Source organism: Chelon labrosus, assembly GCF_963514085.1.
Source record: "Chelon labrosus genome assembly, chromosome: 9".
In the NCBI taxonomy this organism is placed as follows: domain Eukaryota; kingdom Metazoa; phylum Chordata; class Actinopteri; order Mugiliformes; family Mugilidae; genus Chelon; species Chelon labrosus.
Window position 1 is genome coordinate 26686481 of NC_140359.1, and position 17883 is coordinate 26704363.

Below are 17883 nucleotides of genomic sequence, written 5' to 3' on the forward strand. Positions count from 1 at the left end.
TTTATTATATGCTTTAACTAAGCGATATGATAAAATAAATAAATAAATAAAACGGATGAATAAAGAGACACTGAACTTAACTTTTACTTTTCCCCAACTCTTATTTTGTAGATGAAAACCGGAAGTGACTTTACGCTCGCAACGTCACCACTTGACGTCCGTCCTCTTACATGTGCCAGACATTTAAACGCCACGGGGCTGTCTCTTTAAGACAAGGGGGCGTGTCGTTTCTGGGGCTGTCCCTTTTATTTGAATATACAGTAGCTGAGCAGGGGCAGGAATCCGATTGCGTCGGATGTTTTTCGCGTTGTGAGCCGAGCGCAGCGGGGACGTGAGGAGGGTTTTTTTCTTTTTCTTTTTAAAAGTCCTCGGTAATGCTCTTCCCCGTGGCCTAAATTTAACATTTGAATGCTATCGCTCGGCTAAAAGGAGGGCGCTCTCACCGCCGCATGCACGACCAGAGGAGTTGGGAGACCACCAGGAGCATGGACTTACACATACTGGACCACAGGCTGCGGGTCACCAGCATAGCCAAGAACGGGCTGGTGAATTTCACACACCCCCTTATAAAACTGATATTCCTCCGGAACAGGACACGGTAAGAGGACCCCCCTCTCTCTCTCTCTCTCTCTCAGCGATCGGGGCCAGATGGTTGTATCGCTCCGCTTGTGAATCAGCTTCGGTAATCCGGTAACTCCCCTTCATTCACTGGGTGGCCGAGCCATTACTGGGGCTGTTTGCCTGTGCATGTCCCGCTCTGCTCTGCTCTGCTCTGCCTCCACGAATCCTCCACTGCAATGCATTCAAATTAGTCACCGCTCACGGGTTTTAAATCATCAAATATTCTATTAAATGAGGTTATATGTGCAGAAAACCTGCAGCAGCTGAGCCAATGCAGTTTTATCTTATATTTCTAACATGCATTCATTCATACATGCATTAAAAAAATAAATGTATGAATGCATTTTAATGCACGCTGCTCCCACTGTGCACAGGATCAGCAATAATTAAACACCTGGTGTATTTTGGTGGGAGCTCTGGCCTCTCTTGCACAAGCTTGACCTTTGACCCCCTGCATCCAGTTTGCAGGTTGTTGTCTAGAACCAGCCTTGGCATTAGTGGCAGTTTTCTGTTAATCCCTGGATACCCCCCCACCCGCCCCCCCACATTGTTACGTAATGGTTTATTCCCCTGGCTGCCCCACATGTGCGGTGGCCAGAGGAAGAGCTCAACATCTGTCTTCCAAGCCGCCGCCTCCGCCGCCGATATGTAGGCCTGGCAGCGTCCCAGCAGCTGCTGCTGCTGCTCTGGAGGATTTGTTTCCTTCTCTCGTCACCTTTTGTGCTGTCTGAAGTCTGTGCATCCTACTATCCTTGAATATGTGCTTGTCAGGTGCTTCCTCTGTGTATTACTCGCAGATTGAGCTGCCCTTTAGTAATAAGTTTGCGTGGGATCAGGTCTAGCCCGTGCCCACCGTTGGGGAACTTTGTTATTTGTGTTTCTTTTTCCCCCCTGACACGAAGACGAAAGATTTAAGTCGCATGCATTACCCTGGCGAGCTCCCCTTATCTGTTACACCTAGTTTCCTGCGTCAGGCTCCAGCTGTTGTGCAAGGTTTTAACATGTCCATACCAGACGTTTACAGTCACCGTCGCGGCAGCTTTCATCACCTCGTGAGCCACCCTGGCATACGAAGCCAATAACCAGTTCGCGTGAATAATGCACAGACGTGTACGTAAGGGGGGAAAACAAGTTGGACGATTGGAACAATCTCGGCGAAGCATTCAGCGTTCAGCGGGGTGATAAAACAAAGCGGGGCCGAGCCGTGAATCGACCGGGGCCTCACATCCTCGGAACTGCAGGCCTGTGGGTCCCTTTGTGTGCTGTTTGTTTGTGCTTTGCAGTTATGTCGTTACGCTGTGGTGTGGATGTGTTTTGCCTTGTTTTTCCTGTTCTTTTTCCGTGGCTCGCTCAAACTACAGGGAGTGGAAGACCGAGTCTGAGGCAGCTCAAAACAACCGAGGAGCAAAAACAAGCCTGATTGTCTCCGACTGTTTTTTTTTTTTTTTTGCCATCTCCCTCTTCCAGGCCTCCCCTATTCATTACAGAACAACTTGAGGGCTCAAAGTGATTTGAAAGGAGTTCTGAGCAGAATTTTAAGGAGGGGATCACTTGAGGCGGCGCACATTGTTTGATTTCCCCTTTGACAACCACCAACCACTACAACTGGAGCTTGTGGTAGTGAGTGGAATGTCTTTGCCTTGTCTAGGAGTATGAACTGGGGTGGAGAAAACTTACTTCAAGCAACACTGTTAAGTGCGGCTTATGCCTCTGCGGGACATAGGCGGCGTAACCTACGCACGTTGTCGACACCCCCGTGAGAGCCATTTATATTTGTGCGCTCGTCAGTCTGGCTCGCTCAATAGTCGGCGCTGTGTCTCTTTTGCCAGTCGGGTTAATTTTTGTTTTTGTTTTCAACACTGGCGGCTGAAACTTTCGCCAAAATGTCAAGTCCTACAAATGTTTGTATCTCCGAACCTCCTCATTTGACCTTTCCTCGATGTGTTCCGTCTTTATCGATCCAAAACAATCGCTTCAGATATCGTGGAGCTGGGGAAACAGCCGGAAATACTAAAGCGGAAGCGCGCTAAAAACCAGGCGGACCGATAGCAGCTCTTGCGGTCTGCGTCGCCGCCATGCGTAGTTGCATTTCTGGGGCGGTGCATGTCGGGCTACGGCGTTAGGGTCTGGGCTTGTGAACCGCGCTTTAATCTTTGAAGACCTGCTACTCGTGTTAAAGATCGGAGAACGGTCGATTCGCCATTTGATTCAGGGTCAAGTTTGTGCATCAGCCTTGTATTTATTTATTAGCCTCTATTAAACACCTAAAGATGTGAACGAATCCTCCCAAGCTATTAGTTCTTTGTCTGGCATTGTCCTTTGTTGTGGCTGTTTAGACTTTATGGGTGGGACAATAATCAAAGCCCAGTATATCAGTCCTACTGTACTGTGCATGTAGCCCTGCAGGCTCCACACAGCCCTCCTTTCTCCTTCCTCCTCTTCTGCGGCCAACTAACAAGAGCCTGGTTTGGGAACAATGCCTCGGCTGAGCCAGAAACCCAGTTGGGAGTTTTCCTCTTGTCTGCTTCAGTGATCGGTCAAGGTTGGGGCCCACTTGTTTTCATAGGACTGCCCCGGCCTCGTCCCTACCCCGTTCTAATAACAGTTCTGAAAGAAACAAGTGCTTTGTGGGAAATCAGAAGATCTGTCGAGAAGCAAACGCAGGGGACAGCTTGGTCGTACCTCTGACGGCAGCTCGAGGCTCGTTCCTCGCGCTTCGACGTCGGTTTTCTCCGCTCTTATCATGTTTCCTCAGCTGGAGCATCAGTTGCAGACACCCCACCGCCACCAGCCCTCACTCCCTAACCGCCGCTGCCGCCCGCTGTTTTCTGTGCAGCAGCCGGATCAAAGTCCAGACTCCGGCGCGCTGGGTTTTCATCTTCCCCACTCGGCCGCTCCCTCGCTACCTGTGGCTTTCCTCGTCACTCTGGGTTATTTTCCGCCTCATCCTCTTCGTGTTCCCTTCATGCTTCAGTAGACGGTGCCCACTTTTTCGACCCATTACCGCCGGCGATCGCACACGGAGGCGACGTATCGCTGTGCAAAACACATTTAATCAGTCAATTATTCACAAGAGTCCCAAGAGATGTCCAACAATACGCACGGCGTCCAGCTGTCCCGATCCTTGTAGACTTATTTGTTTGCATCAAAGCACTTCAAGCCACGGCTGGATGGCAGTGCACTTCAGGAGTCAGTCTCAATATGGCCAGCACTTCAGTCCACCTTAACACATTTGATTCCCAAGATGTTCAACGAACTAGTTTAACCAATCCTAATTTCCTCTTCATGAATGTCTTTATATCACACAATTTGATATAAATGTGGCCTGCTGCACATGAATTCTGCAAAGAGGCATCCAATATAAAGGTAACGCGTTGAAAAGAAGTTGGATAAAAATGTGTAACACAGAATTAGGTGGCATATTTTATTTTAGGCTTTGCAAATAGTCAGACAAGCCGGATATGTTTGGACCCGGGAGGACGGAAGTTGCTCTATCGATGGCTGGAAGACAATACGAAAGTATAATCTGACCTATAGATACCTACTTGCAAATGGGCTTGCAAAAAAAGTCTACAAAGTGATGCATGACAAAATCTTACATCTGTTGAGCAGATGGAAGAAAATCTATATTGCACTTCTGCAAATCTAGACTGATGTCCGGTGTACGGTCTTCCTGTGACTGTCTTAGCGATGGAGGAGATTGAATAGTAAGTCTAAAAAAAACAATGCTAAGTGAAGGGTTTTGGAGTGAACCAACGCTTCAGCGAGGCATCCTCTCTGGTCTTATCTGTACTCTTGCAAACAGGAAGTCAAATAAGCGCATGATACATTTCCTTCAGGTTGCTCTACAGCAAACAATCAACACGTTGCCTGAGTTCATCGCAGGTATGGTATCAGAGCCCTCGACGTCTTCTCCAAAAACAAAGCACACTCTAAACCTCCACACTCGACCGCTCTTACTTTCGGGGTGGCCGCCAGGCACACGCTACCTGCAGGAAAGCTGCGAGCTGAGGAAGGTGAAGGGTCAACAGGAAACGAGAGGGATATTATAACACAATGGGCTGGCAGAGCTTGCTAGCACAGCTGGTGGTTAGTGTTACAGTGCTCGCTCACTCTCTCTCTCTCTCTGGGTCTTTGTCTCTCTGTGGCGTGATTGTCCCACTTCGTGGCGGGGATTACTTTTTGCTGAGTCAGGAGCTCGGTGGTCTCACTCTCAGAGGCTCTGGCTCTGGTGATAAGCGCAGGAAGAGGAAGGTGTGTCTTCGGTGGGACTTTTTTTTTAAGAAAACAGGAATAATGTAGCTCTTCCTTTTTGGGGATTCAAAGAAAACAAAGAGAGGCCATCTGTGTAGACACTGCTTTTGTCCTCTCTTTAACAAATATTGAAGGCTCCTCAACGAAAGCCTACGAAAGCTGACATGTGCTCGACTTTCTTCTCTCGTCCTGCACAGGCGTAGGTTTCACAGTGTCATCGTATATTTTCATCACAACAACAGTTCACTGCATATCAAACAACGGGAACAATGGAACAGATATTCATATTGCCTGTTGTTGACACATCTTGCATATGGTTTTGCTTTTGTCCAGCTCTTCCTTGTTGTCGTACTTTTAAATCCAATCAGCTTTCAGGCCTGATATTATAAAACAGCCCAAACTTCTCCCGTCAGTGGTTTTAATGTTGTGGCTGATCGGTGTAGCTTCGACACTGAAATCCACCAGCATTTAGTTGATGTTCAGCCTCCTTCTCTCAGCTCATGTGCTACATAATGTGTGCTGCAGATATGTATAGTCTGTATAAAAACAGGCAGCACCTCAGCACCATCAATAGCATCAAATAGTTGATGTGCAGCCTCCTTCTCTCTGTTACCACAGGACGTTTGGTGAAGTTGTCAACTGACTGCTGTCCAGAGTTGGACCGTTCCTCTGCTAGCATTAGCATTAGCCTTTTTAGATGCATTGCAGTAGTAGGCTACTTTAGTTGTATTTCAGGACTGACATGCTGCTGCTAGTTTGCTACCATCTACAGTTTAGTTCTTGGTCTCAGTTTCGTGCTATGTCTGCAAATTTTACTAAAACACTGCAACCCCTAGTGGCCAAACTAGGAACAGCACATACTTTTATTGAACAATTGCAGTCTTCTATGTAATTTTCGCACTTTGCACTTTGCAAATTCGTCCCACCGCTCAGACTGGACCCTTTGCCGGGCTGGTTTTAGCCGGGCTTTGTTTGTTTGTTTTTGTAGCTCCCCTGCTAGAACATTTCATAATGTCCAGTAGCACTAATGACTGGTCAGACCAAGCGGCAGCAGCAGCCGCAACCTTTGAAACCAAATGCATTTGCCCTTAAACAGTGGATTTTAATCAGTGTTGTCATGCTTGATTACCAGCCGCGCTTTTCTCTGGCTTTTCTTTTGTAAAATGTTCCAAACCCCGTTGGTCTTCATCAGCTGGCAAAACTCCACAGTCCTTTCCAATATTCAGCGAAAGAACCCCACAAAGCATATCATTGTCTTCTGTGTAAATAGATATTTCGTCAAGTTATATCCACTGAATTCAGACGCTCACATTTATCATCTCATTCCCAGTTGAGCTGCTCAGACTTCTCCGTGAATGGAGCAGTTGGTAACCAGAGCAGTGCCCCAGTTTGGTGCGTTCCCCACCATTTGCTTTGGACAAAGGAAGGGGTGCAGGCATAATACTGAGCGTTAGCCTTCTGCTAATTGATTGACGGCCGCCCTGAACCCTGTGCACGTTTGAGGGAACCCCGTTTATTTGATTCCTGGTAACTCACCATTCGACCGGCCATTTATGTTGGTAGCTGATGAATGGCGCTTTTCTTTCCCTCTCTGTGCTTTCTTTCTCCTCCTTGCCTCCTGCCGTTCACGTTTTCTCCATTTCCGGCCTCACACTTTCTCTCCGTCTCCTCTCCTCTTTCAGGTGCAAGTTTTTCAGCCTGACAGAGACACCGGAGAACTACACGGTCGTCCTTGACGAGGAGGGATTCAAAGGTAGAACACCCTTGTGCACGTACATCTTCCTACAGGGCAGGGGGTTTGTCTTTCCTCCACTCTCATCTACCGGCTGTACAGTACGCACTGTTCACACAACGGTTCCGACAACAATTTAGGGAAGCTACTCCCTGTTTCGCTATGAACGCACCACCTTCTGAAATCAAGCTTAGGAGACGGTGTGTGGTGTTGAATGTGACCACAATATAGGACAGTGTTGTTTTACTACCCTAATGTTCCTTCCTTCCTTCCTTCCTTGTTCTGTAGAGTTGCCTCACCTCCAATACACCGTGTACTGGGGGTTGCATGATTTTTTTTAAAGGCACTAATAAAAACCCGGTAGAAAGTAATGAAATCTATATTCTTGACCTGAATACATATGCTGAGAACAGCCAGCTCATGTTCTACATACTGTGAGCTGCAGATATGTATAGCCTGTATAAAAACAGGCAGCACCTCAGCACCGTCAGTAGCATTTAATAGTACTCCACAGCGTGTTGGTAGATGCGGCATTTCTATGAAGCCTTCTCCATGTACTGCAGCTAGAGCTCTAAATACTTTATCTAATAGTTGAGGTGCTGCCTCCTTCTCTCTGTGGTGTCTGGCATTAGAATGGTTAGTGGGAGGCATTTGAGGGGAGGGGCCTCTGTGGATCATCCCACAGATACTTGATCAGTTTGGGATCTAATGAATTTGGAGGCCAGGTCAACACCTTGTGCTGTTCTTCATGTTTATTTTTTGTGTGCCTGTGTCAGGCTGCATCCTGCTGGGGATGGTTAGTCATGGTGTCCTTCTTGGTTCCTTTGACTCAAATCGGTCAAGTGCACCTTTGTTTAAAATCCATTCAACATTTTGGTTGTTTTTTTGTATTAATATACTCTGGACAATTAGAGAAGATCAACAAAATAAAAGCAGGTCAATAAGATCATCTGTAAGTTAAACCACCAGTGTTATACCTCTGTAATTTGGGCCGTAATCATCAGCCCAGTGTTCCTGTCCTCCTCCGTCCTCCGTTTTCGTCTTGTCCTTCCACACAGATGTAGATGTTAAAGGCGTACATCGCCTCGGGCCGCTCCGCTGCTCTCTACCTCCTTTCGCTCTCCTTACTGACTGAGTGCCTATTTTAAGAGGTGAAAGCTGGTGTAGTGAAGCCACAAGGGGCTGCCTGGGACAAATTATGCCAACCAGAACAGTGGACCTTTTTAAAAAAAAAAAAAAAGGGGAGTGAGGAGGAGGAGGAGAACGAGGGAGTATTCACGGCAGGCGGTCGACTGCATTTTGGAAATGTGCTAAGTTAGTTGAATGATTAGTTTTGTGCCTCCTCTGAATGTGTGCACCGCTTCAAGTGGAGATCAAACATGAAAGGAAGGTTTTAACCTCATGATGAGCACTCAGAAGTGCACTCCTTTAAACGTTTACAGTTTGTGAAGGGCATGGGACGCTTTTCCCAGGTTGCTTTTTACTTCCTGCTTTACCATGTTGGCTCAGAGGTGGTAGTCTTCCCATGGACATGATTTAATCTTGTGGTACTTTTTGGTATAAATGACGGAGGGTTGTTTCAAGCCACTGTGGCTAAAGGAAGAGAGAGAGAGAGCAGGTGGGAGAGAGGAAGTGTGCGATCGTTGCACTGAGCAGCAACAACAGGAAGTAGTTACTTAAAGCTGCCTCGTAGTTTACAGCCCTGAGACTTAACACTACTGGTGCAGTTGTTGTTTCAGAATGCTTTCTCTTCGCATTTAATGATTTCACTTTGTTTTATTGTATTTTAAGACACATGGGACTGTATTCACCGCCCCCCTGCGTTTACTGGCTGCAGCTTTAATCTGTGATCTGCAATTTAGGAGGTTTACCACCTGACGAATGAGCCCCATCTCATGTTCTGTTCCTCAGTTATTGTTCCAGTTGCACCATTATTTTGCACACATGGCTTCTTTCTTAAAAGATTTTAGGGTTTAAACATTGAGTTAAAGGGGAGCTACTGTTTTTTACAACCTGGACCTTATTTCTAGCATAAAATACCATCGTTTACTCACCCATATAACTTTTGTGTAATTTGCACTCGTTCAGGAGATAATTAGATCAGCGTATATCCATATAGTGGGAGTGACTGGGGCACCGAGACGCAGCCTCTAAATAACGCATTATCTGCCTCAAAACTCGTTCATTTCACCAATATTTTGTTATGATACGCTACTGCTACTGCTATGGCTCGTCCACAATCTCAGAATCAGAAAAATATTCAGCCATGTTGCAAAAAAACATATTTAGAGGCTGTGTTTCGGTGCCCCAGTCACTCCCATTATATGGATACACGCGGATCTAATTATCTCCCGAAGGACTATAAATCACACAAAAGTTATATGAGTAAACGATCGTATTTTATGCCAGAAATAAGGTCCAGGTTGTAAAAAAAACATAGTTCCCCTTTAAGATGGTTCCTACGCATCTCTGTGATCTCCTGCAACCACACGTCCCATTCAGGTTGCTCAGGTCTGCAGACCGCTGTCTTCTGGTGGTTCCAGGAACAAGGCTGAAGTCCAGGGGAGATCGTACTCTGCACTGCCTGCTTTTAATTCCCTTCTCAGGACTCCTATTTATTCTTTGGCTTGTAATTCAGTTTGATAGCTGCTCTGTTTATTGTGTTTTAATCTAGTACTTTTACTTCTTTTTACCTCTTCCTCTTCATTCTTTATTTTTGTGTTGATTGCATGTGTTTTATATATTGTTACCCTTTGGTCGTCATTCGCTGTTTTTAAATGTGCTTTATAAATAAACTGACATTGACTATATTTTAAGGTGTCGTTAGGACTCAAACCAAACGACTGTGTTTCCATTTTTCATCGCGGAACATCAAGCGTTCTGTTTGAGGTCAGACCCGCCGACCAACTTCTCTCTTCTTGACTCCGCTCAGAGCTGCAGCCCTCGGAGCACCTCCAAGTAGAGAGCTCCATCTGGCTGCCACTCAACGTGGTCTCCAACGGCAACGCCTCCAGCAGCTCGCAGGCCGTCGGCGTGACCAAGATTGCCAAGTCGGTCATCGCCCCGCTGGCGCAGCAGCACGTCTCCGTCTTCATGCTCTCCACTTATCAGACCGACTTCATCCTGGTCAGTGCCGTCTGCTCGAGTTTTTTAGTTCAATAATGTAGTCGTGATTAGAGCAATTTTTTTAACTATATAAATGCATAAAAAGCTCAGACCTGTAATCTTGCAGAGAAGCCTTTTCCACCCGCTGAGCTCCGTCAGGCCAAAGAGCATTTGCATTTTGTCCACTCACCAATTCTTTCAGTTAAGGAATCAAATCCCGACAGAGCTGAGGGGGAAACTAAAAAAAGTTAGTTGATGTTTTACATGTGAAAATGTTAACTGGGCAAAAAAATGCATAAACCCCTTGACAGACGTTTGTGTCAGCAAGCATATTAATGGTTGACATGCTGGATGAGTGTTTCCTTGAAGCGAGTCAGTGTTGCATCCTGAAGCATTGCAGAACATATATACGCAGAATATTTGATTGTGTATTTATGATCCACAAATATAAGGCGATATTTGTGTCTGTGCTGTGCAGGTGAAAGAGAAGGACCTGTCTGTAGTCATCAGCACTCTGGAGGAGGAGTTCAGCATCTACAAGGAGGTGGGAGGAGAGTCTGTTCCCATGCACTGCCAGTATGAATCCAACGGCCTCCAGAAGAACGGCAAAGACGGTGAGGAAGGTCACTCGGCTCTCTGCTGTTGATCAGCTTGTCCCGGGACGGAGTTAAGATCCTCTAGCACCACCTTCAGGATATTTATGCAAAGGTCCCACTTTGGAAATTTGTCACCCACCAGCTTTACCGTTCTGTTTTGCAGAATGATTATTATTGAGTGTCAAACTTGTTTATTTGGACGAGGAGTTAGACAAAATCTACAAGAAGAAGAGCTGGATTTTTAAGTTGGGTTTTCGGTTTGTAACCTAGTTCAACCACTTGGTTCAGCTGAGGACAATCCACTGACAGAATAGTGTGTTTCTTGGTTCAGTTTATTTGGGGGACACATTTGTTTGTGGACCAAAGCAACGACACAAACCTTTAAAAGGAGGTGATCTCGTTCTGGTCCTCGGTCCAATGCATATTAGTTAGCAAAGAGTAAGAAGAAACTGAACAAAGGGCTTACAAACTTATCTGATGATTTGGTCAGGTGCAAAATGTCCCTAGAATAGATTAAATCCAAAAAAGGGAAAGAGATTTTGCAGGTTTAAAGCTTTCTGTCCAGAAGTTTGAAACTGCAGCAGTGCCTCTCTGGCTCTACTCTTGCAATTTTAATAGCAATACAGAAAATAGAATGTTAATAAATATATAATATTATGCTAAGAAGTGCATCTTAAAGGTTGATTTCGTCTTAGAAGTTAACTTATTATTAATACTATAAGGGAAGTCTCATTTCACCATCTTTGTCTCTGCAGCCATCCAGCCCACAGTCCACCCGGTGCTGATCCCCCAGAACCACTTCTGCGTCATGTCTCTGGACCCGGACACGCTGCCGTCCATCGCCACCACGCTCATCGACGTCCTCTTCTACTCCAGCAGGTGAGGCCCGGTTTGCTCACCCCACTGTAGTACCGGCCCCAAACACAAGAGGGCAGCACACGATGCTAATAAGTTCCTGAGATAGCCCTGTAATTATCATGACAGGTGTCTCTCAGGTAATTATTGTTTCACGTCAGTTTATCTGTAGTGTGCTGTAACTTCACTTTCTTTACATTTTACTTTTAAAGCTTATATATTTTGTTGTTAGCTTTTATTTTGATCTTGGATATTTTCTCCAATTTTATTCCCCAGTTAGTAAATGAATGCATTGCTTTTTTTTTTTTAACAAGGCGCCTGAATTTGCTTTCCTCATTTATAAAACTGATCATTAAAAAGAGATTTTAGAGATTTTAGACATGCATTCTTTGCAAAAAAAAAAAAGAGGCATTGTGAAACTAAGATGTTGTTGCAATCCTCAGGAAGTTGTAAAAATGCAGCATTGCATTTTAACCTCTCAAAGTAAAATCACCTTCTTTTTCCTTTATGACATTTGTCCTGTGCATGAGAATTAATTTAATGTGTGACTGACTCCGTTAGTTATTCTAATAATAATCATCACTATTTGTTTGTTGTGTTTATGATCCAGTTTCTGCCTGGGTTCTCTATTGTCATGTTGAATGTGTTTCTTTCCTCCTCAGTCCTAAAGAAGACACGCAGTCGTCTCCAGGTCAGGACTTGGATTGTATCAAGTTCTTCTCCTTCTCCCTGATCGATGGATACATCTCGCTGGTGATGGACACTGAAGCTCAGAGACAGTAAGGAGACAAAACTTGTCCCACAGTGACCGCCTCCCACAGCCGACACCACACTAATGTGCTGCTGTGCACCCTGGAATCTTTATCTCATAATAAAGCTAACACTTTTAAGTTTACTGTAGAGTAGCTGTGTAAAAATGATACTGTACACCGATCTGGCATAACATTATAACCACTAACAGGAGAAGTGAATAACATTGACCATCTTGTGACAGTTCAGTGTTCTGCTGGGAAACTTCTGGACCTGGCATTCATTGGTGTGGATGTTACTTAGACATGTAGCACCCACCTAGACCAGACCAGGCACCCCCACCCCATAGCAATGACACTCCTTGATGGCAGCAGCCATCCCCAGCAGGATGCAGCCTGACACAGACACACACACAAAAACACTTTAGGAACAACTCATTTGGCCTCCAAATTCACTAGATCCCAAACTGATCAAGTATCTGTGGGATGATCCACAGAGGCCCCTCCCCTCAAAGCACCCCCCCACTAACAGCATTCTGTTGCCAGACACCACAGGACACCCTCAAAAGACCCATGTCCATTCTCTGATGAGTCACAACTGTTTTGGAGGTACAGGGGAAACCTGCACAAAGAAAGGAAAGGTGGTCATAATGTTATGCCTGATCAGTGTAAGTATATGGCTCTTCTTCTCCAGAAAGCTTAAGCGCATTAAAGATGCCATGTTAAAAATCCATACCTGCCCGTTGTTCCTCACAGGATACTCGCACAAGCCTGGCAAGCTCACATCTGCTACGATGGTCTAGGTGGTGTCAAACATACGTCCCGTGGGCCAAAACCGTCCCGCCAGAGGATCAAATCTGGGCTGCGGGATGAATATGTAGAGTGCAAAAATTGCATAAAGGACATTAACATCCCAATTCTTCCACTAGGGAGCGCTGTTTTAATAAGAACTTAAAAAGATTGAAATGTTTTGTAACAGGATAGGTCATCAGATGGAGACATTTTCATAATGTACTAAAACAAAGGGAAGCAGTTGAAGTCGTTATCTATAGGTTATTAAGTCACTGGTCTGGCCTGCTTGAGATCAAATTGGGTAGTATGTGGCCCCTGAACTGACATGACACTCCTTGGTCTGGTGTATGCTTCCACTTGCTTGGTGGAATTAACTGTCCCATCTTTGTGCTCCAGGTTCCCCGCTCATCTTCTCTTCACCAGCTCGTCTGGGGAGCTGTGGAGAATGGTTCGTATCGGGGGACAGCCGCTGGGTTTTGGTAAGACCGCTTTTGAATACTTCAATCTATGGTCTTTAAACTCTTTTAAGGACTAATACTGCTACATGAATCCTGAGTCTACAGTACCAGCATGTTTAAACACTGCATTTAATTTCATAGCACGTCTGATATATTATAAATTCAGATGGTTTTGAAGGGACCATCTAGTAATGACGACAGGAGAGTCAGACTTCCATGTCACAGCAGTGCATTTTCTGGCCAAACATAATTTGGTTTGGGATTTAGTCAAAGATTCGTTGATTTTCTGAAGGTTACCTAGTAAACTAAATCTAAAGGAAGGACAATATGCATAAGAAAAATGTCTCAGAGGTCGCATCAGAATGTGCTCACCTTGTTCCAGGGCCAAGTACAGTGCAGGAAGGAGCCCACCTCATCAGACTTGTGCATTTTCTCTTTGCTTAAGCATAGCCAGTGAAGGAAATTACAATGACCAAGCCATTAATAGAAGTGGGTTGACCATCTTGACGCAGATCCGACCAGAGTTTTTTCTTGAATTATGTTTAAATCTGATTCCCATCTCTCTCTGGATCTATGCAACCTGGTTTGGGACACTCGTACAGGAAGCATTTCTTGTGCTTAACACCCATGTTGATTAAAATGCAGACAACTAACAACTATAGATCCAAACATCCACTCAGTTACGGCCGTGCAACTAATTTGCCCTCCCTTCTTTCTTCTACAGATGAATGTGGCATAGTAGCTCAGATTTCCCAGCCTCTCGCCGACAGCGACATCTCTGCCTATTACATAAGCACCTTCAGCTTCGACCACGCTCTGGTGAGTCCCGCATTCTTGCTCCGTTAGCTACGCTGCCGCACCTGTTGTCACAGGGAACAAGGCTGGAAACACACCACGGTTGTGAGTCAGTTAATTTTTTTTAAAAACTTAGATATTTGAAGACTCTTTGTCGTAACGGGGGAGGCATAGACAGATAAAAATCAAGCGTACTTCACACTGAATACATTCCCATAAGGTTTACTCAGCATCCTTAAGGCAGATGACCCAGATATGTGTGGGCAAACTTGTCCCCAGAGTTGAAAAGGCGGATATGCATGATATGGCCCTGGTGAGTTTAGATTTTCCTGTGTGGTTTGCTGATTTCCATTTTTTTTATCTCATTAACACAATTTGCTCGTCTTGAATTTCTGTGCCAACGTTGTGAGCAGCTTCCACCATTTGCGTTATCTTGATAATTACCAAGAAGAGTTTATCTGGGTCATTACCTAGAAACTTATCACAGTATGTCTGCAGAATGAATCAACGGCACCAGACATCCCTCCTGCGTTATGCAAATGCATTCCATTACTATAAGCATCAGTCGTACGTGCAGTATGTCGAGTATGTAGTGATGTATGTCTGCGGTATCTTTTATCTCCAGAACAGCCATGCATATACGTATCGACAGTTTTTGCGCCCTTTAGAATTTTCCATATGTCTGTCATATTTAAAACATTAGGAACGTAGAGAAAGAGAAGGTGATAAAAGGAATAAAACAGAAATATTATACTTGTGTGTTTACTTAGTCGGGAAAAATTAGCCAATATTACATATCTGTGAATTGCAAAAGTGTGCAAATCCTTGTGTTTTTCTGTGTCTGGTGTGACCCCCTTGTGCAGAAATAACGGCAACTAAATGTTTCCGGTAACTGCTGATCAGTCGTCCACTGCAGCCTACATGAATTTTAGCTGATTCCTTCGCTAGGTATATTTCTTTCGGAAGTTAAGTAAACTGGTGTAGACCACTGTTGAATTATTTGACTCTGTTTGCGGCATTAACAGACTGTCTGTTCCACCTTCCTAGACAAAAATAACTTGATTAGATTACCAGCGTAGTCAATAAACACACCCCAAAAGACTAAAAGATGAGCAAAGGTGAACCTGTGTTTATTTATTCAGCAAAGAGCACCTATATTTCATATCTGTGAATTGCAAAAGTATGCAAATCCTTGTTTTTTTCTGTGTCTTGTGCAGAAATAACGGCAACTAAACGTTTCCGGTAACTGCTGATCAGTCGTCCACTGCAGCCTTCATGAATTTTAGACAATTCCTCCGCTAGGCATATTTCTTTGGGAAGTTAAGTAGACTGGTGTAGACTGCTGTTGAATTATTTGTCTCTGTTTGCTGCATTATTGGACTGTCTGCTCCACCATTCTAGTCTAAAATAACTCGGTTAGTTAATCAGCACAGTCACTTAATACAGACCAAAGACGACACGGATGAGCAAAAATGAACCTGTGTTTATTTATTCAGCAAAATGAGCCTATATTACATATATGTGAATTGCAAAAGTATGCAAATCCTTGTTTTCAGTATCTGCTGTGACCCCCTTGTGCAGAAATATCAGCAACTAAATGTTTCCGGTAACTGCTGATCCGTCGTCTACTGCAGCTTTGGGGAATTTTAGCCAATTCCTCCGTCCAGAACCGTTTCAGTTCTGAGATTAGTGACGTGTAGAAGATACCTAAAAGAAGTTAAAGGGGAACTACTGTTTTTTTACAACCTGGACCTTATTTCTGGCATAAAATACGATTGTTTACTCACCCATGTAACTTTTGTGTAATTTGTAGTCCTTCGGGAGATATTTAGATCTGCGTATATCCATATAGTGGGAGTGAATGGGGCACCGAAACGCAGCCTCTAAAAAACGCATTATCTACCGCGAAACTCGTTAATTTCACCAATATTTTGTTATGATACGCTAGTGCTATTCCCCGTTGAGTCCAGAGTTACCTGTAGAAATAAGGTCAAGGTTGTAAAAACCGGTAGTTCCCCTTTATATAGACTGTTGTGGACCACTGATGAATTATTTGTCTCTGTCTGCTGCATTAATAGACTGTCTGGTCCCCCCCATTCTAGTCTAAAATAACTCAGTTAGTTAATCAGCACAGTCACTAATGTTGACTGATGTTGACTCTTTGGGTATTCCACCTGTTTTCAGTCATTCTTTCCAAGCTCTGCCTTGAGGATATTTTGGAAATGAGCATGTAACTATGATTGTCTTACGCTATCCAGCATCCCATTCAGCTAAACATAGCCTGACAGGGTCTTAGTCATAGAGGGCTACGACACTGACTTTTGTGTCATGCAATTCTATAACTACCGGGATCTTGTAAACCACACGCAAGCTTAATGACGGCAGATTCCATTGGTTAAAAATAGAGAAACTAGCTGTGACTCCATGGGCGCCTACACTTCTGTGCACAGGAAGTCTTTGCACCTGGCAAGAATTAAGAAAGACCTTTATTTGTTGCGCAGTGGGGAAATTGCAGTTTCCAACCTGATTTAAAAAAAATAAAAAATAAAGTTATGGCACATAAAGTCAGGCTTCTACTCGGTAGATCTACTTGATGCCTGTGGATAGACTTTCACTGTTCAGCACAGCTAAATATTTTGTGAGGAGGACGAATGAAAAGCGATTTAAAAAAACAAACAAAAAAAAACCTCTTGTCTGAGCAGCTGCAATGTTTTAGAAAGGACTGAGGACATCTCCTAAAACAGGACCAGACAAATCTAGGTCTCTAGAACATCTGCATATGGGATGATGGGACGTGACTGTCTCGATCATAAGAATGTGAATTAATCACGATCATTATCTACAATAAAAAAAAGATAAGAAGGGAAATTCCAGTTGACACCACCAAATTACGCGGAAACCACATGAATATATCATGTCGAACAGAAAAGAATTAGATTGAATTTCCATATAATGAGTTTATTTGTTGTTTGAATGGAGAATCATATGCAGTTCATCTTCACTTCCACCTAGCCGGAGATCAAAAACACCTAAAATAGAATGAAAAGAGACCTCGCAAGAGGATTTGCAAGTCCTTGCTTTGCTTTTGTTGGTTAACTCTTCAATCTAATCAGAATTGTTTTCCAGCTCTGATAAAAACCCGTCTGCACGGCATCATAAAATAGACAGACACAGTTAACGGCAAGCGTGCAACAAAATCAGAGCCGAACGCTGACGCAGGATGTTCGAATGCGCAGCTGCTCGCCTATATCTTGACCATATCAGCTTTATAAAGTGAAAGGCATGGCATCTGTGCAGGTTTTTGGTTGGTGTTACGTGCGTTTATTTTGAAGGGGTAGTTTTGTACTTTTACTTTGAAAATCCAACATACCCATTGACCCCTTCCTTTGGTCCCCAATGAGTCCTGGCTCCAAAAAAAAGCCTGTTCATCATTTTTGGCATATTGGATATTTTATTTTCAAAGTCGGTTAAACTTTCAAAATAAAATCTCCAATTCTGCAGTCTCTCTGGATATTTACTTATTTTTCTGTTTCTTGTGCATTTGTGCAAATTTTGTACATTTTTATGCTTATTCTATTTTATTTTACTAGGTTTTTACTTATATTTTATTTATTTTCATTATTTTTATTAATTTTTTTTACTTACACCAGTTTTTCTAGTGTTTTTTTTTTTTTTTTTTAATACAGTCTATCTAATTCTAGTTCTAAGTCTACTGACTTGACTTTTCTAGGTCCCAGAGGAGGATATTGTGAGCGTGACAGACATGCTCCGGCAGCAGAGGAAAGAACCAGCCGCCAGCTGATTTCTGAAGTACGGAGCGAGCTGGAGGATCCTGGCTCATTACGTCTCCCCTCGTTCCACATCCGGGCGGAGGGGAGGTTGGGGTGGGTGGGGTTTGGCCAGCGGGAAAGGAAAGGAGGCTAACC

At 44.1% G+C, this 17883-nt stretch overlaps 1 protein-coding gene across 1 annotated transcript; it reads left to right on the top strand.

Moving 5' to 3' along the window:
* Nucleotides 1-269: 269 nt before the first annotated feature.
* castor1 (cytosolic arginine sensor for mTORC1 subunit 1) lies at nucleotides 270-17883 on the top strand. Its single transcript, XM_084551987.1, has 9 exons — nucleotides 270-598; nucleotides 6558-6628; nucleotides 9540-9733; nucleotides 10191-10326; nucleotides 11064-11187; nucleotides 11826-11942; nucleotides 13101-13183; nucleotides 13887-13981; nucleotides 17688-17883. The coding sequence occupies exons 1-9, from the start codon at nucleotides 450-452 to the stop codon at nucleotides 17757-17759; spliced, it is 1041 nt and encodes a 346-aa protein (XP_084408113.1). The 5' UTR covers nucleotides 270-449; the 3' UTR covers nucleotides 17760-17883.